We start from the raw sequence: 24,310 nt of genomic DNA on the forward strand, positions 1-24,310 counted from the left end.
TTGGTGGAGTCTTCAGGATTTTCTATATATAAGATCATGTCACCTGCCAAGAGACAATTTTAATTCTTCCTTTCTAATTTGGTTGCCTTTTATTTATTATTCTTGCCTTATTACTCTGGCTTCAGCTTCCAGTACAATGTTCAATAGCGCAGAGTGGTTATTACGGGCAAGCCTGTCTTGTCCTGATCTCACAGGAAGGGCTTTTACCTTTTCACCAATGAATATGACTTTAGCCGTGGGCTTCTCCATACCGTCTTAACTATGTTGAGAAATATTCCTTCTATATCTAATTTGCTGTGAGTCATGAAAGGATGTTCAACTTTGTCAAGTGCTTTCTCTGCTTCTCTTGAGATGATCAGCTGGATACTTATCCTTGATTTTGTTAACATTGTGTATCGCATTTATCGATTTGCATATGTTGTGCCATCTTTGCGACCTCGGTGAATCCCACTAGATCATGGTATATGCTCCTGTTGATGTGCTCCTGAATTTGAGGCAGACTTTTGCATCTATGTTCATCGTTGGGTATTAGCCCGTCATTTTCTTTTCTTCTAGGGTCCTTGTTTGGTTTGGTATCAGGATAATGCTGGCCTCGCAAAAGGTGCCAGAAAGTATTTCTTTCTCTTCGAGTTTTTGAAAGAATTTGAGAAGGACTATTACTAATTCTCCTTTAAATGGCTGACAGAATTCATCTGCGAAGCCATCTGGCTTTTGCATGTTGGGACATTTTTGATAACTTATTCAATCTTGTCCTTTAGCCTGTTCAGTTTTTCTATTATTTCACAAGTCAGTCTTGGTAAATTATGTGTTTCTAGGAATTTATCCATTTCTCCTAATTTATCTAATTTGTTGGTTTGTAATTGTTCACCGTAGTCTCTCATGATGCTTTGTATTTCTGTGGTATCGGTTATAACGTCTCACCATTTATAATTTTATTAATTTGAGTCATTTCCCCTTTTTTCTCGGTAAGTCCAGCTAAAAGGTTGCAACCATGATGAAATTATTGAGGGATCAAGTCGGCAACTTAATCTCAAATAAGTCAAGAAAAAATAGATCTCTGTACTGTATTTACAACTCTTCTGTAAGTTAGGGGTTATTTCCAATAAACAAACATCAAAAAAACAAATAGTTACAGCAACAAAAATATGATAAGCCAGAAACTGTCATGGTGTAAAACAAGCAATAACTTCTTAGGAGAAAATAAAAGGGCAACTTGGAATTAATTAATGAGCTTGAATTCTCAACCCATTCATTTCCTCAAATATATTTCAGCAGCTTTTGGACATAAGCAAATACATTAAGAAATTCTCAAAGAACCATTTTTGACCTCATCTTTCAAAATGGGACATACTATCTATCTTAGAAATAACAAACGAGTGTTTTTAAATTTGAGGGGTTTAGAAGAAATAAAAATACCCACAATTCTATTTGCTAGAAAGAATCACTATTAAGATACTGGTATATTTCCTTCTTGTCATTATTCTGCTGTGAATTATTCTTCATGGCTGTGGTCATATGATAGAAACCAAATTATATTTATTTTTAGTTTTAAAGTACAAATATAAATTCATATAACTGAAGAAAATTGAGATAACGTGGACAATATCAATAAAAAAATAAAGCCACCCGGAACTCTACCAGTTAATCACTGTGGCCATTTTGTTGCACTGGCTTCTTTTCCCTTGCGTATGTGACCTGAGGTTTATACTGGCATGTAAACAATACAGGAATGGTCTCAGGTCCCAGCTGAGAATCACCTGAAGGGAAGTCTGGCAGCAGGTAATCAGTGTCACTCTAGGAACAAATGAGCAACAAGAAAGGGCACGAGGGAACTTTCTGGAATAATAAAAACGTTCTATATCTTGATTGTTGTAATAATTACCTGAGTATATGCTCCGTCAAAATTCATTTAACTCTGCACTTAAAAATCTCTGAATTTATCATAAGGAATTACATCTCAATTTACAAAAAGATAAGAATTTAGGTAATTTAGACAAATACTAGAATTATTATTCAGTTTCTTTGATGGCTTTGGCGTTGGACTCTTCAGAACTGCTTCTGTAAGAGAAGGAAGACTTATTTCTCAGAAATTCTCGTGTCATAGGGTTCTTGCTTTCTATCTAGTTTAACCACTGATTCAAGTGCTAAAAACAGTTTGTTCCACTTATTACTTAAATGTGTCCAACCTGGCAAGCTGTCCCATCTGACTGCTGGAGTGGACAGATGGGGCTTGAGACACACTAATTCTGAGAAGAAACAGGAAGAACAGGCCATGTGCTGCCTGGAGCCAACAGTGATTCATTTTATGTGTGCCCATGAAAAGAAAAATAGGAATTTCCATCCAATCCGTGATATTTAAAAATTGATATTTCTTACATGAAAATGTTTAAAGACTGTCCTTTAAAAGAAAAAAATTCTACCCCCTACCAACAGAAACAATACCATATAAGTTAATTTTCTCTTTCTGTGGAAAGCTTTCAATATATCTTAAAACTTTTCTCTTTTACATTAAATATTTAAACTTCTCTAGTGGTTTGTCCAAATTATGTGTAACTTTTAAAAATTTGTCTTTGGAGTTCTCATTGTGGCTCAGTGGTGATGAACCCAACTAGCATCCCTGAGGATGTGGGTTTGATCCCTGGCCTGGCTCAGTGGGTTACGGATCCGGCATTGCCATGAGCTGTGGTGTAGGCCAGCAGCTGCAGCTCCAATTCGACCCCTTGCCTGCAAACTTCCATGTGCTGCAGATGCGACCCAAATAAATAAATAAATAAAAATTTGTTTTTGTTGGGGAGGATTAAACTGTATATACAATTTGATACCTTCTTAATTTTTAAAGCGGTACTGTCTTAGTTCATATTACTAAAGCAAATTATGCTCATTACAGAAAACAAACATTCAGAATAAATAGAAAGAAAATAAAATCATACAAAATGCCACTACCAAGAAATAACTGCTATTAAACAAACTATTTGGAGTTCCCATTTTGGCTCAGCAAGTTAAGAACCCGACTAGTCTCTGCGAGGAAGTGTGTTCAGTCCCTCTCTTTGTTCAGTGGGTTAAGGATCTGGCACTGTCACAAGCTGTAGCATGGGTCGTAGACGCGGCTCAGATCCGATGTTGCTGTTGCTGAGGCATAGGCCTGAAGCTGTAGCTCTGCTTCATCCTCTAGCCTGGAAACTTCCACATGCTGCAGGTGAGGCCTTAAAAAAAGACCCCAAATAACCTATCTACACATCTGATCCTTTAGGAGAATATTAAACATAGTTTTGTAACCTGCATTAGCCATGTGTAATGTACATTTTCTCATGATAATAGGAACCTTCACGACTTTTAGAGCTTGTGTAGCATTCCATCAGATGAATACACCATAGTTAACCATTAACCATCCTCTGGCTTTTGAATACTGTATCTGCTTGCCATCTTTTGCTCTGAAAATGTTGGCATGAACAGTTCTGGACAAAAAGTTTTAACGTACTTCTGTAAAATAAGGTTTGCAAAGGATCTGAACTTTTTTTGAATGTTTTAATGTTCTTTGATGCATATTTTGATTTGCCAAATTGCTACATTAATGATGTTGCATTTGGAGCCTTCGAATTACTGTGCAGCACCATTTCATTTGGGGTCAAATCCTCTGTTTAACTTTGATTTCTCTCTTTTATGCTTACTTGGTTTTTAAGACATTGTAATAAAAACACGACATAAAATTTACCATATTAGCCATTTTAAGATATACAGTCCAGTGGTTTAACTACAAGCACACTGTTGTCAAGAGGCTTTAGGCCTTTTTCATTTTGCAAAACTGACACTCTATGCTCCATGAAAACAACTCCCCACACTCCCCCCCGCCCCCAGCAACCACCATTCTAGTCTCTGTTTCTAAGAATTTGACGCTTCTAGATCACTCATATGGTATTTGTCTCTCTCTCTCTTTTTTTGTCTTTTGTGTTTTTAGGGCCACACCCATGGCATATGGAGGTTCCCAGGCTAGGGGTCTAACTGGAGCTACAGTTTCCGGCCTACGCCACAGCCACAGCCACGCCAGATCCGAGACACCCCTCTGACCTACACCACAGCTCACGGCAATGCCAGATCCTTAACCCACTGAGCAAGGCCAGGGATCGAATCTGCAACCTCATGGTTCCTAGTCAGATTCGTTTCTACTGTGCCACGACAGGAACTCCCCCTTGCCTATCTTAAAATCAGGTTATTTACTGCTGTTGCTGAGTGGTAAGCATTCTTTATATATATTTTGGATGTTAACCCTTACCAGATATATGATTAGCAAATACATTCTCCACTCTGTAGCCTGCCTTTTGCACTCTGTTGCTTGTCTCCTTTTTTGTGCCCAAGTTTTTTTAGTTTAGTGCAAAAACTCACTTGTATATATTTTGGCTTCTGTTGTCTGTGATTTTGGTATCATATCCCAAAAATCATTGCCAAAGCCAATGTCCAGAGCTTTTCCCAGTTTTCCTCTAGACACTTTATAGTTTTAGGTCTCTTTAATCCATTTTTAAGTTAATACAGTCTGAGGTAAGAGTACAGCTTCATTTCTTTGCAGGCGGACATCCACCTTTCCCAGCACCGTCTGTTAGAGAGACAGTCCCTTCCTCTACTGGGTAGTCTTGGCACTACAAAGGCTTGTTTCTGGATTCCCTATTTGAGTCCACTAGACTATATGGCTGTGTTTAGTCAAGTGTCACACGGCTCCCATTACAGTAGATGTGCAGTATATTTTGAAATTTGGAAATGTAAAGCCTCCAATCTACTCCTTTGCTCTTCCAATTCAAAGCTTTTTTCCCCCCTTGTCTCTTTCTGTGACTTGCATAATGCATATATTGATCTGCTTGATGGTGTCCTGTAAGTCCCTTAAGCTTTCTTCACTTTTCTTCATTCTCTTTTCCTTTTGCGCCTTTGAATCAAATTTCAAATGACCCATCTTCAAAGCTCGTCAATTCTTTCTTCTGCTTGATCTAATCTGCTGCTGAATTCTTCTTGTGAATTTTTAAATTCAGTTATTTTATTCTTCAGCTCCAAAATCTGTTTGATTCTTTTTTTATAGTTGACATCTCTTTGCTGATGCATTTTCATTTTGTTCGTGCACTGTTTTCCTGACTTCACTTATGTGTCTTGTGTTTTCTTTTAGCTGATTGAGAATCTTCTAGACAGTTGTTTTGGTAATTCATAGATCTACATTTCTCTAGGGTTGGTTTCTGGAGATTTACCTTGCTCCGTCTGAGTGGGCTGTTTCCCCGTTTCTCTGCACTCCTTGTGATCATTTATAGGCATATCTCATTTTACTGCACTTCACTTTATTAGACCATGCATACATTGCATTTTTTACAAATAGAAGGTTTTTTTTTTTTTAACAACATTGCATTGTCGAGATGACAGTTATTTTTTTAACAAAAAAGTGTTTGTTTGTTGGTTTTTTTTTTTTTTTTTTGTCTTTTCTAGGGCTGCACCCGTGGCATATGGAGGTTCCCAGGCTAGGGGTTGAATTGGAGCTGTAGCCGCCGGCTTATGCCAGAGCCACAGCAATGCGCATCTGCAACCTACACCACAGCTCACGGCAACGCCGGATCCTTAACCCACTGAGCAAGGGCAGGGATTGAACCTGCAACCTCATGGTTTCTAGTCAGATTTGTTAACCACTGAGCCACGATAGGAACTCCACAAAAAAGTATTTTTAAATTAAGGTATGTACATTGTTTTTTTTTTTTTTTAACACGATGCTATCACGCTCTCAGTAGACTACAGCACAGTTTAAACATAACTTTTATCTGCACCGGGCAACCCAAAAATTCACTTGACTCACTTTGCTGCAATATTCAGTTTACGGCTGTGGTCTGGGACTGAACCTGCAACATCTCCTAGATATGCCTGTATGTGAAAAACAGCCACCTCTCCCAGTCTTTATAGATGCTCTGTATAGGAAAAGACCGTCGCCAGTCATCCAAGTGAGAAATTCTGGAGGCTACTCAAACCTTTTCTGGGATGTATCTTCTCTAGGCTTGCACCTGTCATTTCCAAGTTAAGGACGCTTCCCCCTGTTCCTGAGCGTCTGTAGACTCTTGCTCCCTCTGGTGTCTGTCTGAAGGGTTGCAGCCTCGTGCTTTGCAAGCTCCCTCTGTTCTCAGGCGCCCTGACCCTGGCGTCTCATAGACGTGACTGCTTCCTTCGGCGCTCTCGGTCGGAGAAACAGAAACCAGTCCCTCAGGCAGCCCCTTGAAAAGCCAGAACACATGTTCCACTCTTCCCTGCTCCCCCTCAGCGTCTTCTAACCTAAGATCGGAAGTTTTCTCTCGATCCCGCCGTGCTGTGCCGGGGACGGGGAGGGCTGCCGCAAGGGTCATCCTTGTGTCAACGCTATGACCAAGGACAGCATCTCATACACAGTGACAACTCTCGTGTCAACGTTGCTCACGCAACATTCTGCGTTAGGAACACCTGCCGAGAGAACAAAGCCACTTTCACCGAGAAGGACGCTCCTCTTTTTTCAAAGCCATTCATTCTCCGCGCGTAGCCATCCCGATGCTCTTTGCTTAAGGAGCATAAACCACGGCTGCAACCCAACAATATTTTGGTTTTCATTAAGAAGTTATATCCGTAAAGTTTGTTCAATTTTCTATAGTTTTTACCTAATGTTTTTATGGGTGTGTTTCATCTCCATTTAGGCATGACGTCTTCTGAGACTCTTCTCAGATCAGGAAGTTTCTCAAAATGTCCTTGGTTTCTAATGGCCTGGACCGTCGTGAGGCGTGCTGGTCAGACCTTCTGTAGCACGCCCCTCACCCGGGATTTTTCTGATGTTTTTCTCATGATTAGACCGGGGTCATGTGTTTTAAAGAGGAAAACTACAGAAGTCCTGGGCCATTCTCCTCACATCACATTAAGGGGCCACAAACCATCAGTGAACACAAACCTCCATTAAATGGAGTTGAGAGGCCAGAACGGGGCGCTCCCACGCCCTGCAGTGACCACAGAGCCCACCGGGAACAGGAGCGACTCCTCGTCTGTCCTGGCGAGGGCTCAGCCAGTGGAAGGTTATGGACTCTTTGCCTACTACGCGCTCAGCCAACTTGCTTTCCTCCTCTGTAAGAGCCCTCTCCTTACCCTGCTGGGCAGAAACTTGCCTGGGGCTCACCAGGGCTGCAGACCCTGAACTGCAAGTCTCTGCTGATTCTGAATACACTCATCTCTGCTGGAGAACTAGCGGGTGATCTATTTGTTTTCGGTCAACAAGTCCACCCTATAACATGCCTCACTGTTAACATGGACCTTACCCATCCATCGGGCGGAGGCAGTGCAGAGTCTCCGGTGCAGAGGGACTCCCGTCCCCCTTCTTCCCATCGTGTGCTCTTTGGCCGAAAGTCACCACGTGCAGGGGCGTTATCTCCCTGAAGACACCCTGCTTGTCATCTCGAAAAGGGTTCCACATTCTAGATCACTGAATTTTTTTGGATGGCGTTTAATTTGTTCCTTCATCCCTGTATTCCTTGTGAACTGAAACGTTTGGCTTAAATCTCTATTATGTGGTTGATGCTATGTTCGCCCCCCCGCCCCCGAGGTCCTGTGAGGTCATATTGACCATATCAGCAATCACTTGATCAGGACAGCACTGCTCTTCATTGTGAAGGGACATTTTTCCACTGGCAGTTAGCCAGAAATCTCCGGCATCTTGTCCTCTCTCCCTGGACACAGGTGATGGCCCCAGAGCTCCCCAACCCTGTCGCTCACTTCACGAGCCATTCATCCCTTGTTTTATTCAGCCAGCAGCTACTAAGTTCTAGGTAGTGTTTAGGGTGAGCTGCTGGGGCTACAGAGGGAGAGATGGACTTTGTCCTCCAGCATTACAGCTCAGGACTAGAGGAAGGCACCTGAGAGTTTCAACACTGTGATCCGTCTACACTGATGAGAAGGACAGCGGTGATTTTCATTATAATTGTTCACCACACTTGGTTCATATATTAGAGATTTTATATAGCAAGTGCTGACACTGAGATTTTGACTTAAACTTCCTTTAACTAGCGCTTTTTTTAAATTTATTTTTTATTTTTAGGGCCCCACCCGTGGCAGACAGAGGTTCCCAGGCTAGGGATGGAACTGAAACTGCAGCTGCTGGCCTTCACCACAGCCACAGCAACACAGGATCTGAATCACATCTGCAACCTACACCACAGCCGCAGCAACACAAGATCACCAACCCACTGAGTGAGGCCAGGGATCAACCCACATTCTCATGGATCCTAGAAGGATTCATTTCCACTTGCCCTAATGGGAACTCGTAACTAGTTCTTTTAATCCCTAAACATTTTAGTTAGTCCTAGTTGCCTCCACAGAGGGACTTGTCCAGTTACTATAAAAACATAAAAATCTCTGGAGGGCAGCATGCTCAGAGGAACAAATGGGGACTCCAGGGCCCCAAAGATTGAAGTCAAGTCTCTGTCTCCTATTTAGTGGTCCTAGAGCTTTGTGACCTGACGCAAAACATTTTTTGAAGTAGAGTCGATGTAGGATTCTGTGTGAGTTACAGGTATACGATATAACGAATTCACAATTTGTGAAGGTTATGCTCCATTTCTGGCACAGATTTTTTAACTCCTCAGAGCCTGAGATTCCAACACACAAGCTGGAGAAAAGGCCTACTCCAAGGGTTTCTAAGAGAGTCAGGTCAAATAACATATGTTTAGCAGAGTTTCCATGTTCCCAGCATTACTAAATGGTGCTCCTGCTAAGAAACAACAAAAACTACAAACCATGCACATGAGACAATCAATTACTCTGGCCTGGGCATTTTTTCCCGTCAGCCACACAAACACCACACACGTGGAACCCGAATGATGTGACGGGAGCATAGGCAGACGCTAATTCACATTTTTCATTAAAGTAAAAGAAGCTGATAAGACGAACAGATTTGCAGATCCCCACCCACCCCTCTGCCCTGCTGGCCCCCCACCCCTCTTATATGCGCCTCCAATGTCAAGGGCGGGTCGAGGGCTGGGAACCCATGGGACCCGCGACATATCTGACACGGGGTTAAGCTTTAAAGGCATAAAGATGGTACCAAAGAAATCTTCGCGGCAGAAATTCTTAAGTCAGAGGGTCTGCCCTCTAGACACACAGACCATACATCACCTTTCTGCTCCGCCAGCTCCCACAGGTCCTTCGCTGCTGCCCAAGACAGTGTCATGGGGTATTCCACAAGGACATGCTTCCCAGCGTTAAGGAACTGCCTTTGGGGAAGAAAAGAGACACATACAGAGAAAATGCGCTTCCAATAAGCTTCATGAAGGAGACACAGGCGCAGAAGCCCCTGCAAACATCAGGACGGGATGTGGGGGAGAGTCGAGGCCAGAGGACAAGGACGAACCTCACGCTGGTTTCTCCTCAGCAGTAAGAGAAAGGCTCTCTAGTCGTGGGTTCATCTGAACACTCCCCGGGTCCCCGTCACCCATTCCAGGAGGTACAACTTAGCAGTCACTCTGCAGGAGAAGCGCAGCCGAGGCAACAGGGAAGTTGCCTATTACCACAGGACAGCTATCAAGAAAGACGACCTTGGAGTTCCCGTCCTGGCTCAGCAGTTAGAGAACTTGACTAGCACCCATGAAGACGCGGGTTCGATCCCTGGCCTCCCCCGCTCAGTGGGTTAAGGATCCAGCATTGCCGTGAGCTGTGGTGTAGGCCGGCGGCTGCAGCTGCAATTCAACCCCTAGTCTGGGAACCTCCACGTGCCACAGGTGTGGCCCTCAGAGACAAAAAGACTGAGGAAAAAAAAAAAAAAAAGACTACCAAACCCACAGCAGCCAGCTCTGCCTGACGCAAGTGCAAAGATTTCACCGAGTCTCTGAACTGGGTCTTGAAATGTGAGCGGGCACTTGGCAGGTGCCAGGGGATGAGGAGGTTTCACTCTGAGCAGCGGGTGCTCAGGCTTGGCCACTTTATGAGACTCTGTCCATTGGGATAGGGTGCAAATGTCAGGGTGGCAGTGGGGAGCGGGGAGGCTGCAGGGAATGGAGGGAAAGGAGGTCATGAAAGTAGCTGGGAGCGGAATTCCATTCGCAGCTAAGCGGTAACGAACCCGACTAGGATCCCTGAGGATGTGGGTTCGATCCCTGGTCTCACTCGGTGGGTTAAGGATTCGGCATTGCTGCGGCTGTGGTGTAGGCTGCCAACTACAGCTCCAACTCGACCCCGGGAACTTGCATATGCTGTGGGTGCGCCCCTAAAAAGACCAAAAAAAAAAAAAAAAAGCTATGAACCTGATGGAAAGCGTGCTGTGCCCAGAAGTCTGGCTTTCACTCTCCAGGTTTTCTAGGGAAAAAACTCTGAGTAGTGGGGGACTTACACGATCACTTTGTTAGGGAAATACACTCTGGTGCCAAAGAAAGGTGTTTCCGTCCACACCTCCAGTGGGCTGGATAAAAGGGTACAGCGGACCCCCAGGCAACGGCCCGGGGGAGGCAGCTGTAGTTTAATGGAAGCATCAGAAGGGAAGCTGAGATTCAGGGGGCAGCTGCCAGGCCCCTGCGTGGGGCTCCTCCTTCCAGGCTCAGTTCCACCCAATGCTTGGAGGGCTGTGCATTCAAAGGTGGGGGGGGCACTTCACTTCTCTTGCCCTAAGATGTGACCCCCCCCCCACTTGATGCCACCACTATTTCCTTATTCAGCTCATGACAAAAACACTGAAGAGTAAAGGACCGCTCAGAGACATTCTCAGAGAGATTTCATGACGTTAAAAGCACAAAGGCTGGAGTTCCTGTCGTGGCTCAGCAGAAACGAATCCAAGTAGGAACCATGAGGTTGCAGGTTTGATCCCTGGCTTCAATCGGTGGGTTAAGGATCTGGCATTGCCGTAAGCTGTGATGTAGGTTGCTGACATGGCTCAGATCCTGCATGGCTGTGGCTCTGGTGTAGGCTGGTAGCTACAGCTCTGATTCGAACCCCAGCCTGGGAACCTCCATATGCTACAGGTGCGGCACTAAAATAAAGAAAAAAGTGCAAAGGCTAAAATGTTGGAAGCTGCAGGCAGTAGGGCAGTTCTCCAAGCACAGCAAAGACATTGGCGCTGTATCGAGAAGGCAGGCACTGTCCAAACTATTCCCCATACATTTTTTACAAGGAAATGAAACACTTTAATTCTTCAGATTTCTAATGTTTTAAAGGACAGCATACTCAATAAATATTAGTTCTATTATATTTTTAAAGTCCTTGTATATTTACAACCAATAGTGAAAGTTAACAGTTGACGACCAATTCTTGGGGGGGGGGAAGGGCTACACCCAAGGCATATGGAAGTTTCTGGGCCAGGGATCGCATCTGAGCTGCAGCTGCAACCTACACCACAGCTACAGCAACATGGGGTCCAAGCCATGTCTGTGACCTACACCACAGCTCATGGCAATGCCAGATCCTAAACCCACTGAGCAAGGCCAGGGATCGAACACGGAACCTGCTTTTAAAGGTTGTGACTCCACCGTAATTCTTCCCATTGACTAAGACCCTGCTGCAAGATCTCAGCCTCCCCGGGCATCTCTATCAGCCCGCACGACTGGGCAAGGCGAGGCCCACCTGCCCGGAACACCCACCTGATGTAGTCCTCGTGGCTGGAGCTCTCACTGCAGATAAAAGCAACCTCGACCTCTTGACTGGAAAGAGCATCTTCCAAAGAAATCTGCTTCACCTCCTCAATGCTCCCCAGCTCTCGTCTGTTTGAGAAGAACAGACAATGGAATGCAAAGCACCTCGGCTGAGACGGGGGCACCATCCTTCCCCCAGCTCCCAAAGGTGTCCTGAGAGTCGGCTTCTGCAAATGAAGAAATGAACCCCCCCCCCCACTTCCAGAGCCTTCTCCACCACTCCATTCTCTCAGGGGTGAAGTCAGGGGCCTGACACTGAACGCCGACACCGCCTCGAACAGCCCAGGTGACGTGGGAGTCTCCGCGTGACCTCACTTCTAAAATACTGAGAACTGATCTCCCGTCATCTCATGAGAAGGGTGTGTGGTCACTGCCGGCTCCAAGCTCTTGGCCCAACACCACGACTACCAAACCCGATCCAAATCCGAGACAGTAACGCCGCTGAGGCGCAAACTGCTGGGTGACTTCTCGTGCCTTCGTGTGCATTGTGACCTCGTGAGGGTCAAGTGGAAGCTGGGCTGTCACTGCCTCCCTGACAGCTGAGCTGATGGACCCTGGAGAGCGGGGGCTCCACGGCTAACCGGGAGCAGAGGCAGGACTGGAGCCCCAAGCCTCCTGACTCCTACAGAGTACAAAGGACCCCCCGCTTTAGAAGTGTGGAGAGCCCTGGTCATCTGCACTCTGCCCCCGAGCAGAGGTGGAGCAGAGGAGGGGTCCCCCAACGGGGGCTGTCACAGAGGAAACGGGCAGCCAGCAGGACACTCGGCCAGCTCAGAGCCCCACCCCTGCTGCAGCGCCAGAGGGCATGTGGGTTCCTCCACTCCGTATGATCACCTCTGGGTCCATCAAAGGGGAAAGGCGGGGGCGGGGGGGGGTGGATAAATTAGGAGTTTGCCATTAACAGATACACAAGCAACAAGGACCTGCCGTGGAGCACAGGGAACTCTGCTCAGTATTCCGTCATAAGCCACACAGGAAAAGAATCTGAACAAGAACATATGAGGTCTGTGTGCGACAGGGAGGAAGACACAGTCACACATATGACAACCACACAAGACTAATGGGGGGGGGTGAGTTCCCGTCGTGGCTCAGCGGTTAACGAGCCCGACTAGTATCCATGAGGACGTGGGTTCAATCCCTGGCCCCACTCAGTGGGTTAAGGATCCGGTGCTGCCGTGCGCAGTGGTATAGGTTGCAGACCCAGCTCGGATCCCAAGTTGCTGTGGCTGTGGTGTAGGCCAGCGGCTGCAGCTCCGGTTGGACCCCTAGCCTGGGAACTTCCATATGCCGCAGGTGTGGCCCTAAAAAGCAAACAAAAAGACTAACAGGGGATACTGTGCTGGGGGTACGGGTGGGGATTCAAAGAACACCTGGTTCAGGGTCTTGGACAAGGCTTCCTGGGGCGGGGATGGGACGGCATCAGGTCGTGAGGAATGGGGCTCGTAAGGAGCAGACAGTGTGGTGACAGCAGGTGTGGGGGGGGCGTGATGAGCTGGCCATCCCGGCATGTGACCTGGTCAGGAGTTCCTGCTCAGCCAGCTGGCAAAGGGCTGGGCAGGGGGGATGTAGAGGCCCCGCCTCAGCCTGGAGCTCAGGTCAAGGGCAACCCCAGCTTGTAGGCAGGGCTGCAGGGGGAGGTCCGGTGCCAGCCACTGCGATGTCTGTCTCCCACCTGTGCTGCCCCATCGAGTCTTACTGGGAGGCGAAGACTGACCCAGGGCCGAGTCCCAGCACTTCTGGGACTCCGCAGTGCCGCCAATGCACTTGAAATCCTTAAGGAAGGCATTCCCGTCGCGGCTCAGTGGGAACGAACCCAACAAGTATCCATGAGGTTGCGGGTTCCATCCCTGGCCCCGCTCAGTGGGTTAAGGATCTGGTGTTGCCGTGAGCTGTGGTGTAGGTTGCAGACTAAGCATGGATCTGGCATTGCTGTGGCTCTGGCATAGGCCAGCAGCTGCAGCTCTGATAAGACCCCCCCAGCCTGGGAACCTCCATATGCTGCAGATAGGGCCCTAAAAAGCAAAAAAAAAAAAAAAAAAAAAAAAAAAATCCTTAAGGAAGGGCCAGGTTGTGAAACACAAGCTGGAAGAAAGCAGGTCCCATAAGTTAAAATTTGAATGAGGTTCTCCGTGGACCATCCCCAGGGCTTACTGGGTATTTAGCTGATTTCTCTAAAGACTACAAAGCGCAGATGTGCCTGACTTGTGCTCCGCCTCTAGTTCACAATTATTACTGATAAATGATGTTACACAGGGCTAGTTTGGTAAGGGGGTGTGTGGGGGGGGAGTTGGGGGGGTTGGGGGAAGGAGCTGAGGGTGGGCCAGGGAAGAAGACAGCGGTGGTAAGTTTGGTTCAGTTGAGTTACAGGAGATGAATGAACCCTTAAAAGCAGGGCTCAGAATTCTCAAAGGGAAAGAGGACACATGGTGTTGAAAAGATGGGCTTTGGGGAGTTCCCATCGTGGCTCAGCAGTAATGAACCTGACTAGGATCCATGAAGATGAGGGTTCGATCCCTGGGCTCGCTCAGTGGTTTGGGGATCCAGTGTGGCCATGAGCTATGGTGTAGGTCACAGACACGGCTCAGACCCCAAGATGATGTGGCTGTGGCAGGCAGTTGCAGCTCCAATTTGACCCCTAGCCTGGGAACTTTCATATATGGCAGGTACAGCTCTAAAAAGGAAAAAAAAAAAAAAAAAAAAAAAAAAAAGGCTTTGGAACCTGAGCCCTGTGCTCTAGTCCAGTTCTTAGATTTTTCCAGCTGTGTGACCTCAGGCAAATTATTTCACCTCTCTGTGGCTCAGCTTCTTTCTTGGTAAACTGGGCTGATATTGGCATCTAAGTCAAACAATTGGTAAGGCTGGTGAAGCCCAGGGCCCTGCATGGACGGCTGTCATGGTACCGGGAGCCTCTCAGACCAACCCACACGCATTTGCTGTGCCCCTTTTGCTACTGTCAGGCCCTGGGCTACCCCCACCCCCACCACTGCCTTTGCAGTCCCCTCCATCCCAGCAGCAGATCAAGCCCCTTCGGTTCCCAGACTCTCTGAACTTGAGATCTATGGGGCGGACCCTGCCCAGTCCCCTGGAAGAACCCCGGAGCCGGCTCGCTCTCTCCGGGCTCTGGGGAGACTCTCTGTGTCCCGTGGCCTAACCCACTGTGAATTACACGGCACCCGGCAAAGCCAAGCTACCTGGACACGAAGCCAATCAGGTTCAGGAACTCGGAGGAAGCGTTGGGACTCCGCAGGTCCCGGATCCGCACGGAGCCCGCTCGGCCCACGCCCACCACCACCACGCCAAACCTCCTCTGGGGCTGCAAAACAAGGGACCCCAGTGGGGGGTTAAAAACAGTCCAGGCGTCTAGCAGAGAAGAGCAAAACAAAGACAGGTGGGCAGGAGCTGTCAGGGTCCAGACAGGCAAGCAGGGAGCCCACCCTGAGCTCACAAGAAGCCCCGCACAGTCAGCAAGCGGGTAAGATGCTCGCGGAAACGCGGGCTCCTCCCACATTCCCACGGGTGCTGGAACTTGCACCATCCATGGACAAGGCTCCTTGCATCTGGCTCTCGGCTGACTTCCACAGCCACCGCCCCCACGAAGACAGATCTTCCTGCGCCAGCCACACCCAGCCCTAGTCTGATGGCCTTGGACGTGCAAAAGGGTCATTCTGAGGCTGCAGCTGCTCAGCGCGATGTGGGGAGGCGGGGCACATGGCAAATCAGGAGCTGTCCCCTGGCTCACACGCCTCCCCATGGCTTTCTGGTGACCATCTTCCTGTCCTGTGGCAGCTTACTCATTATCTGGGTACACTCTTTGGAGGCTGGATGCTATGGTATTAAAATGCAAACTCAGGTTGACTTTTTCAAGTTTACAGCAACTCACTACAAATCCAAACTGAGAAAAATGCTCTCTCCACGTCCCGCAAACCCACTACTTCTTGGATGTCGCAGAGCAGAGAAACTTGAGCGTCCACCCTAGGCGCTCCTGTCCTTCCCCTTTGTCATCTGGGTATTGCCATCTCCCACCGAGTCTGACCCTCTTCCTGTGTCCACTGCTCTCATCTTGCCTCCTGCCTGATGATGGGACAAACTTCCACCTGGCCTCACCCTTCCCAGGAGTGGTCCCCAGGCGCGCGGAGCAGAGGCCGCAGTGAAAACTAAGTCCCTGCCCCGATTAAAGCCCTTCCTTTCCCAGCCGTTACGGTCCGAATGTATCCCCCCAAAAGGGATATGTGGGAACTCTATCCCCCCGTAGGAGGGTAGTAGGAGGTGGGGCCTTTGGGAGGAAACTAGGATGCGATGAGGTCACGAAGGTGCCCTCCCAATTGGGGCTGGTGCCCTTCTAAGTCAGGGGAGAGCATGCCTCCTCTTCCTGCTCTGGCCACGTGAGGACACAATGAGAAGTCGGCCCTCTGCACCCCAGAAGGGGGCCCTAGCCAGATTTTTCAGCCTGATCTCAGATTTGTAGACTCAGGACGTTGAGAGAGAAATTTCTGTGGTACTTTATTACAGCAGCCCAAACGGTCAGACAGTTTGTAGGAAGCCACCTAAAGGAAAACAAAAACTAAAACCCAGGTCCATGTTCTTTACCAGACACACAAGACCTGCCTCCCCGTGGCTCCAGCCTGCTTCTCCAGCCTCTCTTGCTGGTCACCTCTCTCACCGTGTACCTTTCAGCTTCCGACCTTCCAAACGACTTGAAAGTATGCAGAATACTCACAACCGTTGGCTCCCTCTAAGTCTTTGCAAATCCTGTTCCCCTTGCCTGGAAGGAACTCTCCCCACCATCCACGAGGGGACACCTTCAAAGCTTTTGAGACCTGGGCATTTACAGTCTATGAAGCCCTTCCTGATGCAGCAGTTAGATTTTTTTTGCATATAAAATCCACCCATTTTAGGGTACAGTTCTATGAGTTCTGACCCACACACATGCATAAACCTATCACAGTCGAGACAGAGAACAGTTGTACCGCCCCCCCCATACACCCGTGTTCCTTTGTGGTCAATCCCTACCCCACCCCCAGGCAACCACTGGTCTGTTTCCCATCCCAATAGTTTTGCCTTTTCTAGAATGTCATATAAAAGAAATCATACAGCGAGTACTCCTTTGAGTCTGGCTTTTACTTAGCACAGTGCATTTTTCATGCGTGTTGTTGCTTGCATCAATAATTTCTTTTCAAATACCATATGATATCATTCATACATATGAATCTAAAATATGACACAAATGAACCTAACTACGAAACAGAAACCGACTTCTAGAGAACAGACCTGTGGGGCAGCCTTCTCATGGGGAAGGGGTGGATTGGGGGTTTGGGGTTAGCAGACGCAAACTATTATATAGTAAATATGGATAAATGACAAGGTCCTACTGGAATTGCACGAGGAACTATATTCAATATCCCGTGATAAACTATAATGAAAAAGAACATATGTATGTATAACCTTGTCACTCTGCTGTACCCCCGAAATTAACACATCATAAATCAACTAGTCTTCCATTACAAAATTTAAAAATTATTATTATTATTTTCTTTGGTCTATTCAGGACCTCACACGTGGCACATGGAGGTTCCTGGGCTAGGGATCAAATTGTAGCCATAGCTGCTGGCCTACACCACAGCCACAGCCACATGGGATCTGAGCTGTGTCTGTGACCTACACCACAGCTCACGGCAATGCCGGATCCTTAACCCACAGAGCGATGCCAGGGATCGAACCCACATCCTCATGGATACTAGTCAGGTTTGTCAACCACTGAGCCATGACAGGAACGCCACAAATTAATGTCTTTTTATTACTGAGTACAGTCCATTCCATGTTCATAACAGCATGTTTATCCATTGGGCAGATGAAGAACTTTTCTGATGCTTCCAGTTCAAATACGTTCATAATTCATTCAACTGTCAGTAAAGCTGCTATAGACAGTCATGTCCTACTTTTTGTGTACACACAGTTCTTATTTAAATACCTGGGTATGAATTTGCTGGGTCATATGGCAAATGCAGGCTTAACTTTATGATAAATTGCCAAACTGCTTTTTTCCCAAAGTGTACTGTTTTGCATGCTTGCCACCAATGTATGAGAGCTCCAGCTGTTTTGCATTCTCACTGGCACCTGGTATTACTGGATTTTTCTCCTCTTTTTATGTTAGCCATTATAATAGGTGTGCTGTGGTCTCTCAGTGAGGTTTCTATTTGCGTTTCCATAATGACTAGTGATGCTGAACATTGTTTCATGTGTTTGTCACCTACGTATCTTCACCACTGAAATTTAAGTCCAAATTCTTGAGTTTTTAGTTTATACATTTTTGATACAATTCATTTGTCAGCTATGGAATTTGCAAACAACTTATCCTAGTCTGTAGCTTGTCTTTTCATTTTCTTAAGAATGACTTTTGAGGAGTTCCCGTCGTGGCGCAGTGGTTAACGAATCCAACTAGGAGCCATGAGGTTGCAGGTTCGGTCCCTGCCCTTGCTCAGTGGGTTAAGGATCCGGCGTTGCCGTGAGCTGTGGTGAAGGTCGCAGATGCGGCTTGGATCCTGCGTTGCTATGGCTCTGGCATACGCCAGGGGCTACAGCTCCGACTGGACCCCCAGCCTGGGAACCTCCATATGCCGTGGGAGTGGCCCAAGAAATGGCAAAAAAAGACAAACAAACAAAAAGAATGACTTTTGAGGAGCTAAAGTTCACACACATGCACACACACATATATATTTATATTTATAAATATATTTTAATGGCTACATCCACAGTATACAGAAGTTCCTGTGTCAGAAACTGAATCTGAGCCACAACTGCTACCTACACTACAGCTGTGGCAATACCAGATTCTTCAACTGACTGTGCCGGGCTGGGGATTGAACCCTTGGCTCTACAGCAGTTAGATTCTTAACCCATTGCACCTCATCAGGAACTCCTAAAGGCCTTAGTTTTTATGAAGTCCATCTTACCAAAATTTTTGTAATGGATCATTCTTCTGGCTAACCCAAGGTCCCAAAATTTTCTCCCGTGTTTTCTCTGAGGGGTTTTATAGTTTAAGGTTCATAGTTTTAGGTGTTTTATAGTCATGTTCTGGTTTGAATTCATTTTTACATATGGAATAAGGCATGGACCCAGGTGCCGTATCACCTGCCTACACCTAGGATTTTAAACAGACCTGGACTTTGCCAGCTCACACGCCATTTCACTTTCTCTGGAAGCCATAAAGGTTCTTCTTATTCTTTTTGGCCTATGATATCCAATTGTTTCAACATCATTTATTGAGAAAGTCCATCCTTTTCCTACTGCAATGCCTTTGTACCTTTGTGGAAACTGTCTTGATTACTGTAGTTTTATATTATTTTTTTTTCTGTTTCCTATTGCATTAATTTCCGCTCTTATCCTTAGCTGCTCTTTTAAGTTTTCTGCTTATTTTGGGTTTCATATGCTTTTTAAAAATTTCTTAGGATGGGAGTTTAGGTTATCAATTAAAAAACTTTCCTTTCAGAAATAGACCTTTAGTGCCACACATTTCCCTTGTAAGTGATGACAATATTTTGGCTGCATCCCACAAATTGTGAAAGTCACGCTTTCATTTTCATTCACTTAACAGCACTCTCTGATTTTCCTTTTGATTAACTCTTTGGTCAACGGCTTCTTCAGAAGTATGTTATTTAGGTCCAAATGTTTAGCATTTTCCAAATACTCTTCTACTACAAGTTTCCAATTTAATTTCACTTCAGGCAGAGAACATCCTTTAAATGACTTGAATTCTTCAAAATTTTTAAAACATGTTTTATGACCCAGAAGAGGGTCCATCTTGGTAAATGTTTTGAGTGCACTTAAAAGAATGTGTATTCTGCTGCAGGTATGACCGTAAAAAGAAAAAAACATGTGTCTTCTACCGCTGTTGGATGTACTGCTCCTTAAGCCTGTTAGATCAAGATGGTAGTCACTCAAGTCTCCTATCGCCTCACGGATTTTCTGCCCATTTTCTTTATCAGTCATTGAAAGGTACTGGAATCTTTGACTGTGATTTAGATTTGTGTCTTTTTCTTTACCGTCCTGTCAGTTTTTGACTTATGTATTTCAAAGCTCTATTGTTAGGTATATACATGTTTAGGGTAATTTTGTCATCTTGATCAACTGACCACTTCATCATTCCGAAATAACCGTTTTTATTCCTGGTAGTATTCTTCGTCCTGAAATTTGTCTGTTATTGACAATCCACGACCAGTTTCCACTGATCTGAGCGAGCACACTTAGGACATTTTTTCCAACCTTTACTTTTTTTTTCCTTTTTCTTTTTTTACCGCCACACCTGCCGCATATGGAAGTTCCCAGGCCAGGGGTCAAATCGGGACTGCAGCTGCAGGCCTACACCACAGCGACACCAGATCTGAGCTGCATCTGTGACCTAAGCCATTGTGGCCATGCCAGATCCTGAAGCGACGGAGCGAGGCCAGCGATGGAACCTGCATCCTCGCGGAGACTAGGTCAGGTTCTTAACCCTCTGACCACAACAGGAACTTCCCAACCCCTCCTTTTAGCCAATGTGTGGTTTTATATTTAAACTGAGTTTCCTGTAGGCAGCATATTGTCCGGTCTTACTTTTTATTCAGTCTAAAAATCTCTGCCTTGCGGTGTTTGGACAACTTAGTCTATGATTATTGATACAGCTGGGCTCCAACCTACCATCTTGTCTGTCTTCTATCTGCCAATGTGCTCTTCTTTCCTTCTTTTTCTGACTTATTTTTAGATAAATGAGTATTTCTAGTGATTCCATTTTATCTTATTTGGTAGCTAGCAGCTGTAACTTTTTTTTAGAGGTTATATTAAGGCCTGTATATGATACATACCGTACTTGCCACAGTTGACCTTAACGTGACATTGTACCATTTCACACATAAGAAACTTAAACATGGAGTTCCCGTCGTGGCGCAGTGGTTAACGAATCCGACTAGGAACCATGAGGTTGCGGGTTCAATCCCTGGCCTTACTCAGGGGGTTAAGGATCCGGCACCGCCGTGAGCTGTGGCGTAGGTCGAAGACGCGGTTCGGATCCTGCATTGCTGTGGCTGTGGTGTAGACTGGCAGCTGTAGCTCTGGTTCGACCCCTAGCCTGGGAACCTCCATATGCCGCGGGAGCGGCCCAAGAAATAGCAACAACAACAACAACAACAAAGACAAAAGACAAAAAAAAAAAAAAAAAAAAAGAAAGAAACTTAAACAGTATATACCTCCACCTCCTGTCTCCTAGACTTTGTACCACTGTTCTCACACGACTTACTGATAAAGCCCCCAAGGAAGGTACCAGTCAGGATCCAGTTTGGAAAAGAGAAACCATTTAATGTGTTTTAAGCGTAGAGTTTAGCACAGGAAACTAGAGGCTTGCATAACCACTGCAACCACTGCGGAGCTTAAGCCAGAGAAGACGTCCCCGACTGTCCCCCTGCCTGACTGAGGCAAGTGCTTCTCCAGAGCGTGCCTTGCTGCAAGGCTGTCTACGAGGCATCTGCAGCCTCTCTCAGCCTGCAGCTAGGGAGAGAGTGATTCCCTGGAGCCTGACTGCCTACTACTGCAAAACCCTGGCTCACATCTGACTGCGATGGGGCCGTCCGAATAAGCCTTTCTTCCCTCAGCCTCCAACTGGCCAACTCATACCTGAAAGGGGACCCCTGGGAAATGCAGTTCCAGGCTCGTCTTCCTTGAGTCCAGGGAGACTGTGGGAAGAAGGACTGGCTGCGATGCCCAGCGGACAACAGGAGTACCTTCTGGGTCACAAATCTAGCTTCCTTATTTTTATTTATTTTTTGACAGCCTTCCATACAAAAAGCAGTAAGGCAGTCATCAGAGAAATCTGCGATATACAGCCAAAACACACACCCGACCAAATATTTGTTTCTTCCTTTGCCAAAAAAATGGAGACAAGCAATTTCCTTGTGAGATTCAATGTTTATGGCATTCCTAAGATTAACCACTGAATTACTATATTCCAGAAAACAACCAGGAACCTAAGTTTCTATTAGCTTTAAAAGAGCCATGAGGTTAAGAAACAGCTTCAGGAGTTCTCGTCGTGGCTCAGCAGAAACGGATCTGACTTGTGTCCATGAGCATGTGGGTTCAATCCCTGGCCTTGCTCAGTGGGTTAAGGATCCGGCACTGCTCTGAGCTATGGTGCAGGTCACAGACTCAGCTTGGATCCCACATGGCTGTGGCTGTGGTGTAGGCCAGCAGCTACGGCTCTGATTGGACCCCTAGCCTGGGAACCTCCATATGCCGCAGGTGTGGCTCTGAAAAAAAAAAAAAAAAAAAAAGAAGAAGAAGAAGAAGAAGAAACCGTATCATTATCTGTAAGAAGCCAAGTTGCTTTTTCCTTTTCAACAGTTGAAAATACACAAAAACTTGTATACACAACCTGGCTTGCATGGTGTGAGACTGAAAGTGCTTCCAAGTTTGGTTTAAATAACATTTCTTTGCAAAACTGACTGAAAGGGACAAGATACAGGTGGAATTGCTGACATACTAAGTGCTCAGTTCCTCTTTGGGAAAGAACTTTATTTTTCAGAAAAATGACTTGCCAGACCATTTAACCTGCACCTGTTCACTTTACATGAGGCTTCTTCAAGGTGTGTTCAGAAAGGAAACTACGAGCATACACTGTCTGCTCGAAACCACAACGGAATTAGAGTAGAAAATAACAGAATCCTAACTGGAAAATCCAAATATAAGGAGACTAAAGAAGTCAAAGAGATGGCTAAACTGCTCCGCAATGGGAACTAAACTTTGGAAGGTGAGAACCAGTAAAAACGCAGAGAAAAGGGGGAGAAAGATGGGCAGAAAGGGGAATGTACCTGCAGATTATGAGGAGGCTGAAGTACACCAAGAAAGGAGACAGCAAGACATGCCCAGCGGAGGGGCAGGCAATGGATTTCCAGAAAATTCCATTTCAGTTCCCTGCTATGCTCTGCTATCTTGAATCCTTGATAAATTGCTCTATATGCCCAGCCCTATAGAAGTGGCATTTTAAGGAATAAAGAAACTGGAGCAGTTTCAAAAGACAGCAGAAAGGGACAGACATAAGAAACAGCAAAGTGACTCAAAAACTGATTCAGGGAGTTCCCATCGTGGCACAGCAGAAACAAATCCGACTAGGAACCATGAGGTTGCGGGTTCAATCCCTGGCCTTACTCAGGGGGTTAAGGATCCGGCACCGCCGTGAGCTGTGGCGTAGGTCGAAGACGCGGTTCGGATCCTGCATTGCTGTGGCTGTGGTGTAGACTGGCAGCTGTAGCTCTGGTTCGACCCCTAGCCTGGGAACCTCCATATGCCATGGGTGTGGCCCTAAAAAGACAAAACAAAAAACGACCCTAATTCAGGACCAAATTACAGTCCCAGAGTGAGCTTGATCTCCCTGCCTTGGACTCAGAGAAGCTGAGTGTTGGGAGCTCAAGATCTGATGATGGAATTCAGAGAAAGTTGGGACTGAGAACACATGATTTGCCAACTTAGGGGAAAAATTGTTTTGTGCTAAAGAGGGTGGAAGAAAATGTCAAATCACTGTAGAAGTTCAAGGTGGGATGTGTGAAGGCAGATGCTGGGAGGGGGAACAGAGACTCCAAATAGGAAGACAACCTAATATTTTTCACTCATTTACAAGAATAAAAAAGTCTGATAACACGTGGGTTGGCACGGGAAAATGCCATACACTGGCATACTCATACACTGCAGGAAGGAGGGAAAGACAGGCAGTCTTTCTGGAGAGCAACTTGGAAATATTTATCATGCAAATACTCTTCGCTAAGCCATATACACAAGAGGAAAGCCTCAGGTTTGTTGCAGCCTTACTTGTAACAGCAAAAGACTGAAAATAACGTCTATGTTGTTAACAGCATGCTGGTTATATAATAACGGTGTACCTTTAAAACAGAAGGATACCCAACTATAAAAAAGAACACAGATGTTCTTTAGGTACTGGAAAGAACTGATCTCCAAGGCATAGTGTTAGGTTACAAAAGCAAAACAGAAACCAGTGTGAGTTGTGCTCTAGTTTGTGCTAAAAAGGCGGCGGCGGGGGGGGGGGGGGGGGGGTAGTTCCCATCGTGGCTCAGCACGAACAAACCCGACTAGTATCCATAAGGATGTGGGTTCAATACCTGGCTGGCCCAGTGGGCTAAGGATCCTGTGTTGCCCTGAGCTGTGGCATAGGTCTCAGATGCAGCTTGGATCCCACGTTGCTGTGGCTGTGGTGTAGGAGGGCAGTGGAGTAAGTGTTTAGAATCTCTCTGAAAGGACAGCCAAGACATCAGCGAGCTTGGTTGCCTGGGGGCATGAGAACAGAGTAGCTGGGAGGGAAGAGGACTTCCTCCAGGTAATCTTTTTTCTTTTTTTGCTAAAGCCTTTAGAATTCGAAGTCATGCGAATGTATGTTATCCAAAATACAAACACTTAAAATAGATGTAAAATCCAAGGGACGCTCCCAGCAGAGGAGGGCTCTGTGGTTTGCACAGCTGAGGACTTACTCCCAGCTCTCCTCCCGGGTTCCCCCACGTGCTGGGCATCGTAGGCTGCCCCACCTCTGGGAGCTCGGCCCCTGGCCCTGCCTTGCCCACTGCCCGCACATCAGCTGGTTCCTCCCATCTCCAGCTCGTCTGCTCCCACCAGGCCCAGCCTGAAGCTGGTTTTCACTGGCG

At 46.4% G+C, this 24,310-nt stretch overlaps 1 protein-coding gene and 1 long non-coding RNA gene across 3 annotated transcripts in view; one reads left to right on the forward strand and one right to left on the reverse strand.

Moving 5' to 3' along the window:
- BLVRA (biliverdin reductase A) overlaps window positions 1-24,310 on the reverse strand; it is a 52,720-nt gene that overhangs the window by 9,252 nt on the left and 19,158 nt on the right. For both annotated transcript variants that reach the window (XM_003134889.5, XM_085004873.1), the window contains exons 3-5: window positions 14,831-14,952; window positions 11,589-11,708; window positions 9,139-9,236 (exon numbers count right to left, since the gene is read on the reverse strand). In XM_003134889.5, the coding sequence (XP_003134937.2) occupies window positions 9,139-9,236; window positions 11,589-11,708; window positions 14,831-14,952 (340 nt within the window). The remainder of the gene's footprint in view (window positions 1-9,138; window positions 9,237-11,588; window positions 11,709-14,830; window positions 14,953-24,310) is intronic.
- Window positions 1-24,310, forward strand: part of LOC110257518 (uncharacterized) — a 36,302-nt gene that overhangs the window by 5,599 nt on the left and 6,393 nt on the right. The gene's annotated exons all lie outside the window — the stretch shown is intronic.

This window comes from Sus scrofa, chromosome 18 (genome assembly GCF_054392235.1).
Source record: "Sus scrofa isolate SSC_HxYL_T2T_F1_AM1 chromosome 18, Sscrofa_HxYL_maternal_Yorkshire_Landrace_v2.0, whole genome shotgun sequence".
Taxonomy (NCBI): Eukaryota; Metazoa; Chordata; class Mammalia; order Artiodactyla; family Suidae; genus Sus; species Sus scrofa.